The 16,769-nt window shown below is 40.9% G+C and overlaps 1 protein-coding gene across 5 annotated transcripts in view; it reads right to left on the bottom strand.

The window, feature by feature from the left end:
• The window catches only part of Gdap2 (ganglioside-induced differentiation-associated-protein 2), a 57,503-nt gene that overhangs the window by 23,132 nt on the left and 17,602 nt on the right, over window positions 1-16,769 (bottom strand). For all 5 annotated transcript variants that reach the window (XR_015666093.1, XR_015666085.1, XM_087627712.1 and 2 more), the window contains 3 exon segments: window positions 15,634-15,787; window positions 15,297-15,385; window positions 10,811-10,887 (listed from right to left, as the gene is read on the bottom strand). Coding sequence is in view for 3 of the 5 variants with exons in the window: in XM_087627712.1 (XP_087483838.1) it covers window positions 10,811-10,887; window positions 15,297-15,385; window positions 15,634-15,787 (320 nt within the window). In the remaining 2 variants the exon portion in view is untranslated.

The raw sequence follows: 16,769 nt of genomic DNA, 5'->3' as shown, positions 1-16,769 counted from the left end.
TCATCTTCATGTTTTAAATATTTTCTCTATATACTTAAGAAGCTGTCATATTACACTATAACTTCTTATGTGACTGGCAAATGGCTTTGTGATGGTGAATTTGTGGTTTTGACTTGAGTTTCTGTAATAGTCAATGTTGTGAAGTTTCTTTATCATGGTGATTTGAATATCACTTTTTAAGAATTGAGAATTAAGTATGCATTTTTGTATTCACTCTGTGTGTAATTCCTGTTTTCTCATTTTCAACCTTTACTACTTAAGAAATGTTGCCCTTCTCAAGACTACCTTTCTCCTAAAATTAGTACCAACTTACTCAAGAATATGACTTGTCTGTGCAAACCACCCAATCCTCCTCCTTCTCCTCCTCTCCCTCCTTCTTCACTTCCCTATTTTAGAAAAGCACTGAGAAGCAAGGTGGCTGCTGAAGAATACAAACAGAACTATCAGAAGATGAGCACGACATAGTACTCTTAAGCTAAGGATGCCCAGGGTGATAGAAACTGAGACCTGCTTTCTACACAGCCCACCACACAAAAGACAACAAATATAACTTGGTCAAGGAAGAAATAAAGAAAAACTTTCTAGAATTTAACAAAAATGATGGCACAACATATCCAAAATTATAGGATACAATGAAAGCAGAAGAAATGTGCTAAGAAGAAAAGTCATACTCGGTGTGCCTCCAAAAAGAAACTACAGAGAGCATACACTAATAGCTTGACACGCCTGAAAGCTCTAGAACAAAAAGAAGCAACAAAAGGAGCAAATACACCCAAGAGGAGTAGACAACAGGAAATAATCAATCTCAGACCTGAAATCAACAAGTAGAAACAAAAAGAACTATACAAAGAATCAACAAATCCAGGAGCTGGTTCTTTGAGAAAATCACTAGATAGATAAACCCATAGCCAGACTAACCAGAGGGCAAAGAGACAGTACCCAAATTAACTAAATCAGAAATGAAAAAGGAGACATAACAGAAACTGAGGAAATTCAAAAAAAATCATCAGATCCTACTACAAAGGCCTATACTAAACAAAACTGGAAAATCTGGATGAAATGGACAATTTTCCAGACAGATACCAGGTACCAAAGTCAAATCAGGATCAGATAAACCATCTAAACAGTTCCAAAACCCCTAAATAGAAGTAGTCATTAAAAGACTCCCAACCAAAAGAAGTCCAGGACAAGATAGATTTAGTACAAAATTCTATCAGACCTTCAAAGAAGACCTAATACCAATACTCTTCAAACTATTCCACAAAATAGAAACTGAAGAAACACTATACAATTCATTCCTTGAAGCCAAAATTACGTTCATGCCTAAACCAGACAAAGGGCCTACAAAGAAAGAGAACTTCAGACTAATTTCCCATATGAATAGCGACGCAAAAATACTCAATAAAATTCTGGCAAAACGAATGCAAAAACACATCAAAACAATCATCCATCATGATCAAGTACTCTGCAACCCAGGGAGGCAGGGATAGTTCAATATACAAAAATCCATAAACAAACTCAAAGAAAAACCACATGATTATCTCATTAGATGCTGAGAAAGCAGTTGACAAAATTCAACACCCCTTCATGATAAAAGTCCTGGAAAGAACAGGAATTCAAGGACCATACCTAAACATAGCAAAAGCAATATACACCAAATCAGTAACCAACATCAAACTAAATGGAGAGAAACGTGAAGCAATCCCATTAAACTCAGGGACTAGACAAGGCTGCCCACTCTCTCCCTATCTATTCAATATAGTATTTGAAGTCCTAGTCAGAGGAATTAGACAACAAAAAGAGGTCAAAGGGATTCAAATTGCAAAGGAAGAAGTCAAAATATCACTATTTGCAGATGATATGATAATATGCTTAAGTGATCCCAAAAATTCCACCAGAGAACTCCTAAACCTGATAAACAACTTCAGCAAAGTGGCTGGGTATAAAATTAACTCAACAAATCAGTAGACTTCCTCTACTCAAAGGATAATCAGGCTGAGAAAGAAATTAGGGAAATGATACCCTTCATAATAGTCACAAATAATATAAAATACCTTGCTTGGTGTGACTCTAACCAAAAAAGTGAAAGATCTATATAACAAGAACTTCAAGTCTCTGAAGAAAGAAATCAAAAAGGATCTCTGAAAATGGAAAGATCACCCATGCTCATGGATTGGAAGGATTAATATTGTAAAAATGGCCATCTTGCTGAAAGCAATTTACAGATTCAATGCAATCCCCATCAAAATTCCAACTCAATTCTTCATAGAATTAGAGAGAGCCATTTGCAAATTCATGTGGAATAGCAAAAAATCCAGGATAGGGAAAACTATTCTCAACAATAAAAGAACTTCTGGGGGAATCACCACCCCTGACCTCAAGCTGTATTACACAACAGTGGTGATAAAAACTGTATGGTAGAGGTGGGCACTCCTGAGGCTGCAGAGCGGAAGAGACCACCAACACTGCTCACCACTGCCCACATCCCTGGCCCAAGAGGAAACTGTATAAGGCCTCTGGGCTCCCGTGGGGGAGGGCCCAGGAGCGGCAGGACCCCTGTGCCTGAGACACCACCAGAACCAGAAAGAAACAGACCGGATAAACAGTTCTCTGCACCCAAATCCCGTGGGAGGGAGAGCTGAACCTTCAGAGAGGCAGACAAGCCTGGGAAACCAGAAGAGACTGCTCTCTGCACACACATCTCGGACGCCAGAGGAAAAAGCCAAAGACCATCTGGAACCCTGGTGCACTGAAGCTCCCGGAAACGGCGGCACAGGTCTTCCTGGTTGCTGCCGCTGCAGAGAGCCCGTGGGTAGCACCCCACGAGCGAACTTGAGCCTTGGGACCACAGGTAAGACCAACTTTTCTGCTGCAAGAAAGCTGCCTGGTGAACTCAAGACACAGGCCCACAGGAACAGCTGAAGACCTGTAGAGAGGAAAAACCACACGCCCGAAAGCAGAACACTCTGTCCCCATAACTGACTGAAAGAGAGGAAAACAGGTCTACAGCACTCCTGAAACACAGGCTTATAGGACAGTCTAGCCACTGTCAGAAATAGCAGAACAAAGTAACACTAGAGATAATCTGATGGCGAGAGGCAAGCGCAGGAACCCAAGCAACAGAAACCAAGACTACATGGCACCATCGGAGCCCAATTCTCCCATCAAAACAAAAATGGAATATCCAAACACACCAGAAAAGCAAGATCTAGTTTCAAAATCATTTTTGATCATGATGCTGGAGGACTTCAAGAAAGACGTGAAGAACTCACTTAGAGAACAAGTAGAAGCCTACAGAGAGGAATCGCAAAAATGCCTGAAAGAATCGCAAAAATCCCTGAAAGAATTCCAGGAAAACATAAATAAACAAGTAGAAGCCCATAGAGAGGAGACACAAAAATCCCTGAAAGAATTCCAGGAAAACATAAATAAACAAGTAGAAGCCCATAGAGAGGAGACACAAAAATCCCTGAAAGAATTCCAGGAAAACACAATCAAACAGTTGAAGGAATTAAAAATGGAAATAGAAGCAATCAAGAAAGAACACATGGAAACAACCCTGGATATAGAAAACCAAAAGAAGAGACAAGGAGCTGTAGATACAAGCTTCACCAACAGAATACAAGAGATGGAAGAGAGAATATCAGGAGCAGAAGATTCCCTAGAAATCATTGACTCAACTGTCAAAGATAATGTAAAGCGGAAAAAGCTACTGGTCCAAAACATACAGGAAATCCAGGACTCAATGAGAAGATCAAACCTAAGGATAATAGGTATAGAAGAGAGTGAAGACTCCCAGCTCAAAGGACCAGTAAATGTCTTCAACAAAATCATAGAAGAAAACTTCCCTAACCTAAAAAAAGAGATACCCATAGACATACAAGAAGCCTACAGAACTCCAAATAGATTGGACCAGAAAAGAAACACCTCCCGTCACATAATTGTCAAAACACCAAACGCACAAAATAAAGAAAGAATATTAAAAGCAGTAAGGGAAAAAGGTCAAGTAACATATAAAGGGAGACCTATCAGAATCACACCAGACTTCTCGCCAGAAACTATGAAGGCCAGAAGATCCTGGACTGATGTTATACAGACCCTAAGAGAACACAAATGCCAGCCCAGGTTACTGTATCCAGCAAAACTCTCAATTAACATTGATGGAGAAACCAAGATATTCCATGACAAAACCAAATTTACACAATATCTTTCTACAATTCCAGCACTACAAAGGATAATAAATGGTAAAGCCCAACATAAGGAGGCAAGCTATACCCTAGAAGAAGCAAGAAACTAATCGTCTTGGCAACAAAACAAAGAGAATGAAAGCACACAAACATAACCTCACATCCAAATATGAATATAACGGGAAGCAATAATCACTATTCCTTAATATCTCTCAATATCAATGGCCTCAACTCCCCAATAAAAAGAAATAGATTGACAAACTGGATACGCAACGAGGACCCTGCATTCTGCTGCCTACAGGAAACACACCTCAGAGACAAAGACAGACACTACCTCAGAGTGAAAGGCTGGAAAACAACCTTCCAAGCAAATGGTCAGAAGAAGCAAGCTGGAGTAGCCATTCTAATATCAAATAAAATCAATTTCCAACTAAAAGTCATCAAAAAAGATAAGGAAGGACACTTCATATTCATCAAAGGAAAAATCCACCAAGATGAACTCTCAATCCTAAATATCTATGCCCCAAATACAAGGGCATCTACATACGTAAAAGAAACCTTACTAAAGCTCAAAACACACATTGCACCTCACACAATAATAGTGGGAGATTTCAACACCCCACTCTCATCGATGGACAGATCATGGAAACAGAAATTAAACAGTGATGTCGACAGACTAAGAGAAGTCATGAGCCAAATGGACTTAACAGATATTTATAGAACATTCTATCCTAAAGCAAAAGGATATACCTTCTTCTCAGCTCCTCATGGTACTTTCTCCAAAATTGACCATATAATTGGTCAAAAAACGGGCCTCAACAGGTACAGAAAGATAGAAATAATCCCATGCGTGCTATCGGACCACCACGGCCTAAAACTGGTCTTCAATAACAATAAGGGAAGAATGCCCACATATACGTGGAAATTGAACAATGCTCTACTCAATGATAACCTGGTCAAGGAAGAAATAAAGAAAGAAATTAAAAACTTTTTAGAATTTAATGAAAATGAAGATACAACATACCCAAACTTATGGGACACAATGAAAGCTGTGCTAAGAGGAAAACTCATAGCGCTGAGTGCCTGCAGAAAGAAACAGGAAAGAGCATATGTCAGCAGCTTGACAGCACACCTAAAAGCTCTAGAACAAAAAGAAGCAAATACACCCAGGAGGAGTAGAAGGCAGGAAATAATCAAATTCAGAGCTGAAATCAACCAAGTAGAAACAAAAAGGACCATAGAAAGAATCAACAGAACCAAAAGTTGGTTCTTTGAGAAAATCAACAAGATAGATAAACCCTTAGCCAGACTAATGAGAGGACCCAGAGAGTGTGTCCAAATTAACAAAATCAGAAATGAAAAGGGAGACATAACTACAGATTCAGAGGAAATTCAAAAAATCATCATATCTTACTATAAAAGCCTATATTCAACAAAACTTGAAAATCTACAGGAAATGGACAATTTCCTAGACAAATATCAGGTACCGAAGTTAAATCAGGAACAGATAAACCAGTTAAACAACCCCATAACTCCTAAGGAAATAGAAGCAGTCATTAAAGGTCTCCCAACCAAAAAGAGCCCAGGTCCAGACGGGTTTAGTGCAGAATTCTATCAAACCTTCATAGAAGACCTCATACCAATATTATCCAAACCATTCCACAAAATTGAAACAGATGGAGCCCTACCGAATTCCTTCTATGAATCTACAATTACTCTTATACCTAAACCACACAAAGACCCAACAAAGAAAGAGAACTTCAGACCAATTTCCCTTATGAATATCGACGCAAAAATACTCAATAAAATTCTGGCAAACCGAATCCAAGAGCACATCAAAACAATCATCCACCATGATCAAGTAGGCTTCATCCCAGGCATGCAGGGATGGTTTAATATAAGGAAAACCATCAACGTGATCCATTATATAAACAAACTGAAAGAACAGAACCACATGATCATTTCATTAGATGCTGAGAAAGCATTTGACAAAATTCAACACCCCTTCATGATAAAAGTCCTGGAGGAATAGGAATTCAAGGCCCATACCTAAACATAGTAAAAGCCATATACAGCAAACCAGTTGCTAACATTAAACTAAATGGAGAGAAACTTGAAGCAGTCCCACTAAAATCAGGGACTAGACAAGGCTGCCCACTCTCTCCCTACTTATTCAATATAGTTCTTGAAGTTCTAGCCAGAACAATCAGACAACAAAAGGAGATCAAGGGGATACAGATCGGAAAAGAAGAAGTCAAAATATCACTATTTGCAGATGACATGATAGTATATTGAAGTGATCCCAAAAGTTCCACCAGAGAACTACTAAAGCTGATAAACAACTTCAGCAAAGTGGCTGGGTATAAAATTAACTCAAATAAATCAGTTGCCTTCCTCTATACAAAAGAGAAACAAGCCGAGAAAGAAATTAGAGAAACGACACCCTTCATAATAGACCCAAATAATATAAAGTACTTCGGTGTGACTTTAACCAAGCAAGTAAAAGATCTGTACAATAAGAACTTCAAGACACTGAGGAAAGAAATTGAAGAAGACCTCAGAAGATAGAAAGATCTCCCATGCTCATGGATTGGCAGGATTAATATAGTAAAAATGGCCATTTTACCAAAAGCAATCTACAGATTCAATGCAATCCCCATCAAAATACCAATCCAATTCTTCAAAGAGTTAGACAGAACAATTTGCAAATTCATCTGGAATAACAAAAAACCCAGGATAGCTAAAGCTATCCTCAACAATAAAAGGACTTCAGGGGAATCACTATCCCTGAACTCAAGCAGTATTATAGAGCAATAGTGATAAAAACTGCATGGTATTGGTACAGAGACAGACAGATAGACCAATGGAATAGAATTGAAGACCCAGAAATGAACCCACACACCTATGGTCACTTGATTTTTGACAAAGGAGCCAAAACCATCCAATGGAAAAAAGATAGCATTTTCAGCAAATGGTGCTGGTTCAACTGGAGGGCAACATGTAGAAGAATGCAGATCGATCCATCCTTATCACCCTGTACAAAGCTTAAGTCCAAGTGGATCAAGGACCTCCATATCAAACCAGACACACTCAAACTAATAGAAGAAAAACTAGGGAAGCATCTGGAACACATGGGCACTGGAAAAAATTTCCTGAACAAAACACCAATGGCTTATGCTCTAAGATCAAGAATCGACAAATGTGATCTCATAAAACTGCAAAGCTTCTGTAAGGCAAAGGACACTGTGGTTAGGACAAAACGGCAACCAACAGATTGGGAAAAGATCTTTACCAATCCTACAACAGATAGAGGCCTTATATCCAAAAATATACAAAGAACTCAAGAAGTTAGACCGCAGGGAAACAAATAACCCTATTAAAAAATGGGGTTCAGAGCTAAACAAAGAATTCACAGCTTAGGAATGCCGAATGGCTGAGAAACACCTAAAGAAATGTTCAACATCTTTAGTCATAAGGGAAATGCAAATCAAAAAACCCTGAGATTTCACCTCACACCAGTGAGAATGGCTAAGATCAAAAACTCAGGTGACAGCAGATGCTGGCGAGGATGTGGAGAAAGAGGAACACTCCTCCATTGTTAGTGGGATTGCAGACTGGTAAAACCATTCTGGAAATCAGTCTGGAGGTTCCTCAGAAAATTGGACATTGAACTGCCTGAGGATCCAGCTATACCTCTCTTGGGCATATACCCAAAAGATGCCCCAACATATAAAAGAGACACGTGCTCCACTATGTTCATCGCAGCCTTATTTATAATAGCCAGAAAATGGAAAGAACCCAGATGCCCTTCAACAGAGGAATGGATACAGAAAATGTGGTATATCTACACAATGGAATATTACTCAGCTATCAAAAACAACGAGTTTATGAAATTCGTAGGCAAATGGTTGGAACTGGAAAATATCATCCTGAGTGAGCTAACCCAATCACAGAAAGACATACATGGTATGCACTCATTGATAAGTGGCTTTTAGCCCAAATGCTTGAATTACCCTAGATCCCTAGAACAAACGAAACTCAAGACGGATGATCAAAATGTGAATGCTTCACTCCTTCTTTAAATGAGGAAAAAGAATACCCTTGGCAGGGAAGGGAGAGGCAAAGATTAAAACAGAGACTGAAGGAACACCCATTCAGAGCCTGCCCCACATGTGGCCCATACATATACAGCCACCCAATTAGACAAGATGGATGAAGCAAAGAAGTGCAGACCGACAGGAGCCGGATGTAGATCGCTCCTGAGAGACACAGCCAGAATACAGTAAATACAGAGGCGAATGCCAGCAGCAAACCACTGAACTGAGAATAGGTCCCCCGTTGAAGGAATCAGAGAAAGAACTGGAAGAGCTTGAAGGGGCTCGAGACCCCAAAAGTACAACAATGTCAAGCAACCAGAGCTTCCAGGGACTAAGCCACTACCTAAAGACTATGCATGGACTGACCCTGGACTCTGACCCCATAGGTAGCAATGAATATCCTAGTAAGAGCACCAGTGGAAGGGGAAGCCCTGGGTCCTGCTAAGACTGAACCCCCAGTGAACTAGACTATGGGGGGAGGGCGGCAATGGGGGGAGGGTTGGGAGGGGAACACCCATAAGGAAGGGGAGGGGAGAGGGGGATGTTTGCCCGGAAACCGGGAAAGGGAATAACACTTGAAATGTATATAAGAAATACTCAAGTTAATAAAAAAAAAAAAAAAACTGTATGGTATTGGAACAGAGACAGGCAGATAGGTCAATAGAATAGAATTGAAGCCCCAGAAATGAACCCATACAACTATGGTTTCTTGATCGTTGATAAAGAAGCTAAAACCATCCAAGAGAAAAAAGCATTTTTCAACAAATGGTGCTGGTTGAACTGGTGGTCTAAGAATGCAAATTGACCCATTTTTATTTCCTTGTACAAAGCTCGAGTCCAAGTGGATCAAAGACCTTCACATAAAACCAGATACATTGAAACTAATAGAAGAGAAAGTGGGGGAAAGCCTCAAACACATGGGCACAGGGGAAAATTTCCTGAACAGAACACCAATGGCTTATGCTCTAAGATTAAGAATCACCAAAGTGGAACCTCATAAAACTGCAAAGTTTCTGTAAGGAAAAGGACACTATCAATAGGACAAAATGGCAACCAACAGATTGGAAAAAGATCTTTAACAATCCTACATCTGATAGAGGCCTTATATCCAAAATATACAAAGAACTCAAGAAGTTAGATTCCAAAGAGCCAAATAACACTATTAAAAAAGTGGGGTACAGAGGTAAACAAAGAATTTTCAGCTGAGGAATAATGAATGGCTGAGAAGCACCTGAAGAAATGTTCAACATCCTTAGTCATCAGGGAAATGCAAATCAAAACAACCCTGAGATTTCACCTCACACCAGTCAGAATGGCTAAGATAAAAAACTCAGGTGACAGCAGATGCTGGCGAGGATGTGGAGAAAGAGGAACACTCCTCCATTGTTGGTGGGATTGCAGACTGGTACAACCATTCTGGAAATCAGTCTGGAGGATCCTCAGAAAATTGGACAGAGAACTACCTGAGGACCCAGCTATACCTCTCCTGGGCATATACCCAAAAGATGCCCCAACATATAAAAAAGACACGTGCTCCACTATGTTCATCGTAGCCTTATTTATAATAGCCAGAAGCTGGAAAGAACCCAGATGCCCTTCAACAGAGGAATGGATACAGAAAATGTGGTACATCTACACAATGGAATATTACTCAACTATCAAAACAATGACTTTATGAAATTCATAGGCAAATGGATGGAACTGGAAAAATATCATCCTGAGTGAGGTAACTGAGTCACAAAAGAATATACATGGTATGCACTCACCGATAAGCGAATATTAGCCCAAAAGCTTGGAATACCCAAGATACAATTCACAGACTATATGAAGCTCATGAAGAAGGAAGACCAAAATGTGGATGCTTCAGTCCTTCTTAGAAGGGGAACAAAATATTCACAGGAGGAAATACAGGGCCAATGAATGGAGCAGAGACAGAAGGAAATGCCACGCAGGGACTGCCCTACCTGGGGATGTATCCCATATGCAGCCACCAAATCCAGTCACTATTGCTGATGCTAAGAAGTGGTTGGTGACAGGAGCCCAATATGGCTGTCTCCTGAGAGGCTCTGCCAGAGCCTGACTGACAGATTAAGATGCTTGCAGATAACCATCAGACTGAGCACAGGGACCCCAAGAAGGAGTTAGAGAAAGGACTGAAGGAACTGAAAAAGCTGAACCACCGTACCGTGCCAATTCCTTTATGAAGACAGCAGCAGAGCAGTAAAACTAAATCAAACTCCCTTTTAGCTGGGTAGTGCATGCCTGTGATTCCAAAACTTGAAGCAAAGTCAGGAGGACTCAGCAGTCAGCACAGCGTGGTTTACACTGTGAAGCAGTCTGGGTTCTTTCTACACTGTTACAGTTTCCATTAAATGTCTCTTCAATGAATGAGCTTAAGTCCCACTGCCACAAATTTATTGAAATCATTAGATTTATATGCTTCAGACTCATTGAACAGATCATGACCACATGAAGGTAACACAAGTAATTAAGACTCAAACTAAGCAAAAAATATTAGTAAAATACCTCTTCGAGTTCTGAGATAGCAAATACCACCTTTTCAATGGTTTCCCCATGGATCTCTAGGAACCGCCTCACAGTACCTAAAGAAGACAATGGAAAGAATTCAATGTTAAAGCCAAGCTTTGGTTTCTTTAATGGGCTTCATCAGCTACTGCTCCCTCACCGAGCAGCAGAAAAGTCTCCACATGACCGCCTCACAGCCTGGTATGCTTTCCTCCAGAGCAAGTAGCAGACAGTTTCAGAGGTCCTGTGATGGCGTGCTCTCTGCTCTTGGCCCTCCACTGGCCCTAAGGTGCCATGGCTTTATTGTACTTGCTGCCCTGGTTACAATGTCTGTGACAATGTCTGGCTACAGAAGGTGCTGAGTCCAGACCTCTCTCCTATCCAGCATGTTCTTTATTTCTCTGAGGCTTCCCTTTGGCCAGAATGATCTAGCACAAATGGAAAGCACAGTGCTTTTGTGTTCATTCAGTTACAGCGTGAGGTGTCCCGGCTCACACAGCCAAAGTCGAGTCATCTTTTTCTTAGTCTCTATCCCACCCTAATGTGTGTGTGCACCATGGTGTGTGTGTGCATCACGGTGTGTGTGCCTAGCTCAGAGGACAACTGGCAGGAGTTAGTTCTGTCCCTGTAGCATAGGGCTGCAGGGTAGACTCAGGCCTGGCAGCACTCATCTCTGCTTGCCAAGCCACCTCACTGGCCCTCGATCTCCTCTGGCATTTTCTATTTTTTATTTCAATCCACACTGGCATGTGGTTTCCATGTACAATATTTTAATTCTGCTAACATGTCAAATATCCATCCTTCCTCTTTCAGCGGCTTTCAGGCTCTTAGTGCTCACACACATTTTGGCAATAAGTTAGTGGCTGGTCTCTACAAGTTTTGCTTCCTGTGTAATCTTCTTACAGTACCTTCCGCAGGAGAGACTTGTAATGGAGCTGTATCCCTTATAAGTTAAGGTTCAACGTTCCCACATGACTTGCCACACTGTCCAGGCTAAGTCCTCCTAAGTCCTGCTTCCCACTGTTCCTCCCACACCTCTTCCACTATCACTTAGGATTCATGATGCCCTATCCAGAGGAAGGTCAGTTCTGACAGAAAACCTGATTCCTCCGCTCTCTTCTTTTGTGAATCTTCACTCAGTGTTCAAGGTCTGGTCACAAGCTATGTTGTGTAGAACTCTACCCCTCCCCGTGTCCTCTATACACAATCTCCTGCATCACCTTGGTTCAAGTTCACTTTAGGGTTTTTCAGGTTTACAATAGGTTAAATGAGATATATAGTCCTATGGTAAACTGGGAAGACTGAACTTTTGAGCATCCTTCTACCTGAAAGCTTCTTATAGCTACAATGTGACTATTTAAAGCCAAGGCTATTTTATGCTAACATTATATTAACTGAAGACTAGCAGAACATGACCATACGACATGCACTCATCAAAAGCAACTAATAACTAAATTTATACTCTATGTGCTGCCTTGGTAAGAAATGTAGTCCCAGGATCTAGTGCAGTAGACTCATTTGATGAGAGCGGGATGAAGATCTGAATGTAACTCTGCTGCTCTCGGAGCAAATCTGTTTTCCTTCTGGTCTGCTTTCAACCATTTCCTTAAAACAGCATCCTAAAAAAATTTTCTTTTATACTATTTACATTAGATAAAAATTTGACAGTCATATGTAATTGTCTCTTAACACAATCACTGTATGTTTCCTATGGAAGGTAATGCCAAGTAGTAATTAAATCAAATTTTCTCAATGGTGCTCATTCAGAAAGAACACTACTGCCAGGAAGAGGGACGAGATTGACCTCATGACTCAAGGCCTTTCAGTCTACAGTGGTCCTTCTAGTTGCAGCTGGGTACTCTTCTTGGCAGCCAAACAGGATGTCACATGCTTGATATTTATGAAGACACTTTAACTAGTGAAAGTGACATCCAGGCTATTAACCTTCCACACCGAAGCATGGGCCATTAGAACAAGCACATGGGCTTCTTGCCTCCCTGCTGGCTGCTCCTGTGTAGGACAGAGTACAGCAGACCAGTAATACATTCTTGTTGAAGAAGTAATCCAGTAGTTTTACTTCACTGGTGATGTTTATGGTTTCTCAAAGGTTTTAATTGCACATAGACTAAGGAAAAGAAGATATTATAAAGAAGCTATTAGGTTTTTGTATAAAATGCTTTGCTAATAGTTTAATAAGCAAGAAAGCTCTTGACTTGAAAGACATATGTTAATGAATTCACTTTTAGCAAGCATGCACTATACACGTGTATAAGCCATTCAATATTTTCAAATTTCAGAAATATACTATTATCTCTGTATTTGTTTGTTCTGAATTAGATGCTGTATAATTTTGTCACATTTAAGGTCTAGAAAAAAATGGCCCTTATACAATTTGACTAGCTCAGTTTTAAGAGCGATTTGCTTCCTTTCTGCCAATTACATTCCTAGAAGTAATCTTTCCACTATTGATCTTTATCTGTTATTGTAAATTACTCTTAAAACTGGGGGTGGTCTGTGGCATTACTATGCAGCAAAGCAACCCTTTGGACCATTTTCCCAGAGCAATGCATATAGGGAATTCACATAGTAGTATTTACGGAGGATGTGCGGGCGCTGTTCCTGGTAATGAGAACCTCATTAACATACAGTCCTATCTCAAAGCAACCAAAGCCCCTCCCTTGAAACAGGCCTCCCTCACCTTTATGAGGACTGTTAAGATCTAGGAATAGCTTTTAAAGTCTGTATTTCTGAACACTGCTTCAGATAAGGGACCATAGCATTCTTTTGATGGATGCACGATGTAGGCTCTGATGATAGCCCAACCCTGCAAAGAACCCTTGCTCAAAACTGCTTTGCAGCATAAGGCTCCTGTGAAAGCCCTTCAGGTATCTGAAGATGAGCATCATATCTGCACACCACTGATGCTTCAAGCAAAGTGTTCTCGTTGGTCAATCTGTGACCTAAAATGTAAGGAATACACTGATGATATGGACTCTCAAGCTGAGGACTAGTTTTTCTTTCAGGGAACTGAACTCAGAGACCCATACATCCTAAGCACATACTCTATCATTGACCTATGCCCTCAGTCCAACTCTGTACTTTTATACAAATTTCTATATAGGTCAGCTTGGACTCAGTGATTTTTAAACCTAAGCACACAGTTTTATATTCAAGGAGTACTTTTGAAAGGTACTGTCTGTTGGACTGTGTTTTTATGCACAGTATATTCAAATGCTGATTTCTGTACCCAGAGACCTGGGTGCTGTTCATACTTCGGTATTGTCAGTATTATAAAGCATCTCCTGACTCAGCATACTGTAAAGCATTCATTGTTCTCCAGCATCTTCTGATTGGCTAAAATAAAACGTCTATAGCCTATAGCAAAAAGCAGAATAGTAAGGTGGAACTTTTGGTGGGGGAGACAGAGAGAATGGAACTTTGGTGGGGGCGGGGGGGGGGAGAGAGAGAGAGAGAAACTTTGGGAAGGAATTAGATAAGGGAGATTTAGCCAGCTGGACAAGAAGGAAAAAGCAGGCCGGAAGGAAGGAGAGGTAACTGACAAACCATGTGGCAGAACTAAGATTAGGAGGAAACAGTGCCCAGCTATAAGGCCAAAAGCTTATTAATAAACACTGTCTCCCAAAGTTTGGAGCAGAGACTGAATGAATGGCTATTCAAAGCCTGCCCTACCTGGGGATCCAGCCCATATACATACAGCCACAGCCAAACCTAGTGACTACTGGGGATGCCAAGAAGTGCATGCTGACAGGAGTCTGATATACCTGTCTCCTGAGGGGCTCTGCCAGAGCGTGACAAATACAGAGGTGAACGCTCGCAGCCAACAATTGAACTGAGAACTGGGTCCCCATTGGAAGAGTTAGAGAAAGAATTAAAGGAACTGAAGGGGTTGCAACCCCATAAGAACAGTACCAACCAACCAGAGCTCCCAGGGACTAAACCACCATCCAAAGAGTACACATGGACAGACCCATGGCTCCAGCTGCATATGTAGCAGAGGATGGCCTTCTTACAGAAGAAGGGGGGTGAGGGATAGGATAGGAGGTTTATGGACAGGAAACAGAGAAAGGGGATAACATTTGAAATTTAAATAACAAAATATCCAATAAAAAAAAAGGAAGTTCTTCAGGCTGAAAAGAAATAAGACCACACAAAAAAGAAAACCCATAGTCTCCATGCAAATATATTATGAATTTGTTTTTGCTGCATGTTTTATAAACTGTTAAGATTATTCTTATTTGAATCAAATATTCATTACATTATATTTTCTAGTCTGGTATTGTTTTCAATCTTAATGAGCAAGTCCTGTAAGCTTTTATGCATAGGTATAAATTACACCACAGTAAGTGAGAACTCTGCAACCTAGCCAAGCAAAGTCTCTCCCATGATGCTCTCTGGTTCAAACTTTATCTAGTAATGGAAAATGGGAAGAACTTGATTTATGTGTGGTCCTTCCAGCATTACTTACGAAGAGCGATGTGTGTTGCATCTTCTAGTGGATAACCTCGCTTTGCAGAATTGATGACACAGAAGCCAACGGAAGACATGGACTGCTCCCTGCAACCAGACAGGAAACCCAAAAGTTGTACTAAAACAATTCTCTACATACATAATCTGTAAGTAATCTCAAAACGCAAGTCTGAATCTCTCCTCCCCCACCAATAAATTACAATAGTTAAAACTGTATTCTTTGATAGTTATATTCTTGTAAAATTTAACCATACTCCGAGAGATACTATCTGGGTCCCTCAGAGTTTTCCACAGTGAGGGTGCACCTCTAACGGCATGTGGGGAGCAGGCCGTACTTTGCCAGCTGAAGCACGTTTCGGTAGCAGCTGTAGAGGGAACTCTCCGCTGCGGTGCGGTAGCGGCTCTTATACTTAGGCCCCACTGTGTGGATGATGAACCGAGCAGCTAGGTTGAAGCCTTTTGTCAATTTTGCTTCACCAGTTCGGCAACCTGGAAACAAAGGGGACACATAAAAGCCAGAAAATATTAGGAAAACACAAAGATGCAAAGCATAAAACAGTGCGTTAAGAACTGTGAGGAATGTTATTTAAAAACAGGACTGAGTACAAACATCTGCGTCTGTTCCTTGTGTTATTGAGGTGCTGGGATGGACAGCAGGTATAAGCACAATCTTATATTACAAAGTGGGAAAGACACTGAGCAGAGAATTCTTCAGGTCTTTGAAGGGAGAAAAGTCAGTGGTCTATGGGTAACTGGCTTAGGGGAGAAATCTAGCAGCCTCCAAAATGGGGTCAGCAGTATGGAGCTTTGCAAAGAAGGGTGGGGCCAGACTAAAACAAGTTGATTCCCTTAAATCCAGGGTCCAGAGCGTTCGTGTGTGCATACTGGGTATGTTTATGGTGTCTCTGCTTTGATTTCCTACTTACAGGACATACCAGCCTTAGAAGATCAACTGAGTTAAATGATGCAAAGTGCACGCACACAGCAGAGGCGGCTGCTACTGTTATTTCTGGGGAACAATCCAAAGACTCCTAACTACTTCTCAGACCATGCTGTGATGTAGGACTATAAAGAGATGGTTCGGATATACGGTCAACCAAAACCACAACAACCCCCTCACAGCAGCATGGCAAGGTTACACTTTCTTTACCACTGACGTAACAAAACCGAAGACTATTCCCTGGAGAAGTTGAACAAGAGTTTCTAGAATCCAGAATCCCACTCACAAGTGCAAAGAGGGGCTTTGGTTAAGGCACTAAAGTGGTCAGGAAAATGCCTAGCTGCTGGCCACCATCAGCTAACATGCATATCCACGGCCAAAGGCAAAGGATGAGTTGGGTCTAATAATTAAAGCAATCCTCCCAACCCCCCAATAAAACCACAGGATGTCTGTTGTACTCCAGACCCACCAACCAATAGCCTTGCTGCTATGGAGTAATTGCGTCATGTCCTTCCCACTTCCTATGCTGAA

Source organism: Rattus norvegicus, chromosome 2 (genome assembly GCF_021556685.1).
Source record: "Rattus norvegicus strain SHRSP/BbbUtx chromosome 2, alternate assembly SHRSP_T2T, whole genome shotgun sequence".
Classification (NCBI taxonomy): Eukaryota; Metazoa; Chordata; class Mammalia; order Rodentia; family Muridae; genus Rattus; species Rattus norvegicus.
This window is presented reverse-complemented; position numbering and strand designations above follow the sequence as displayed.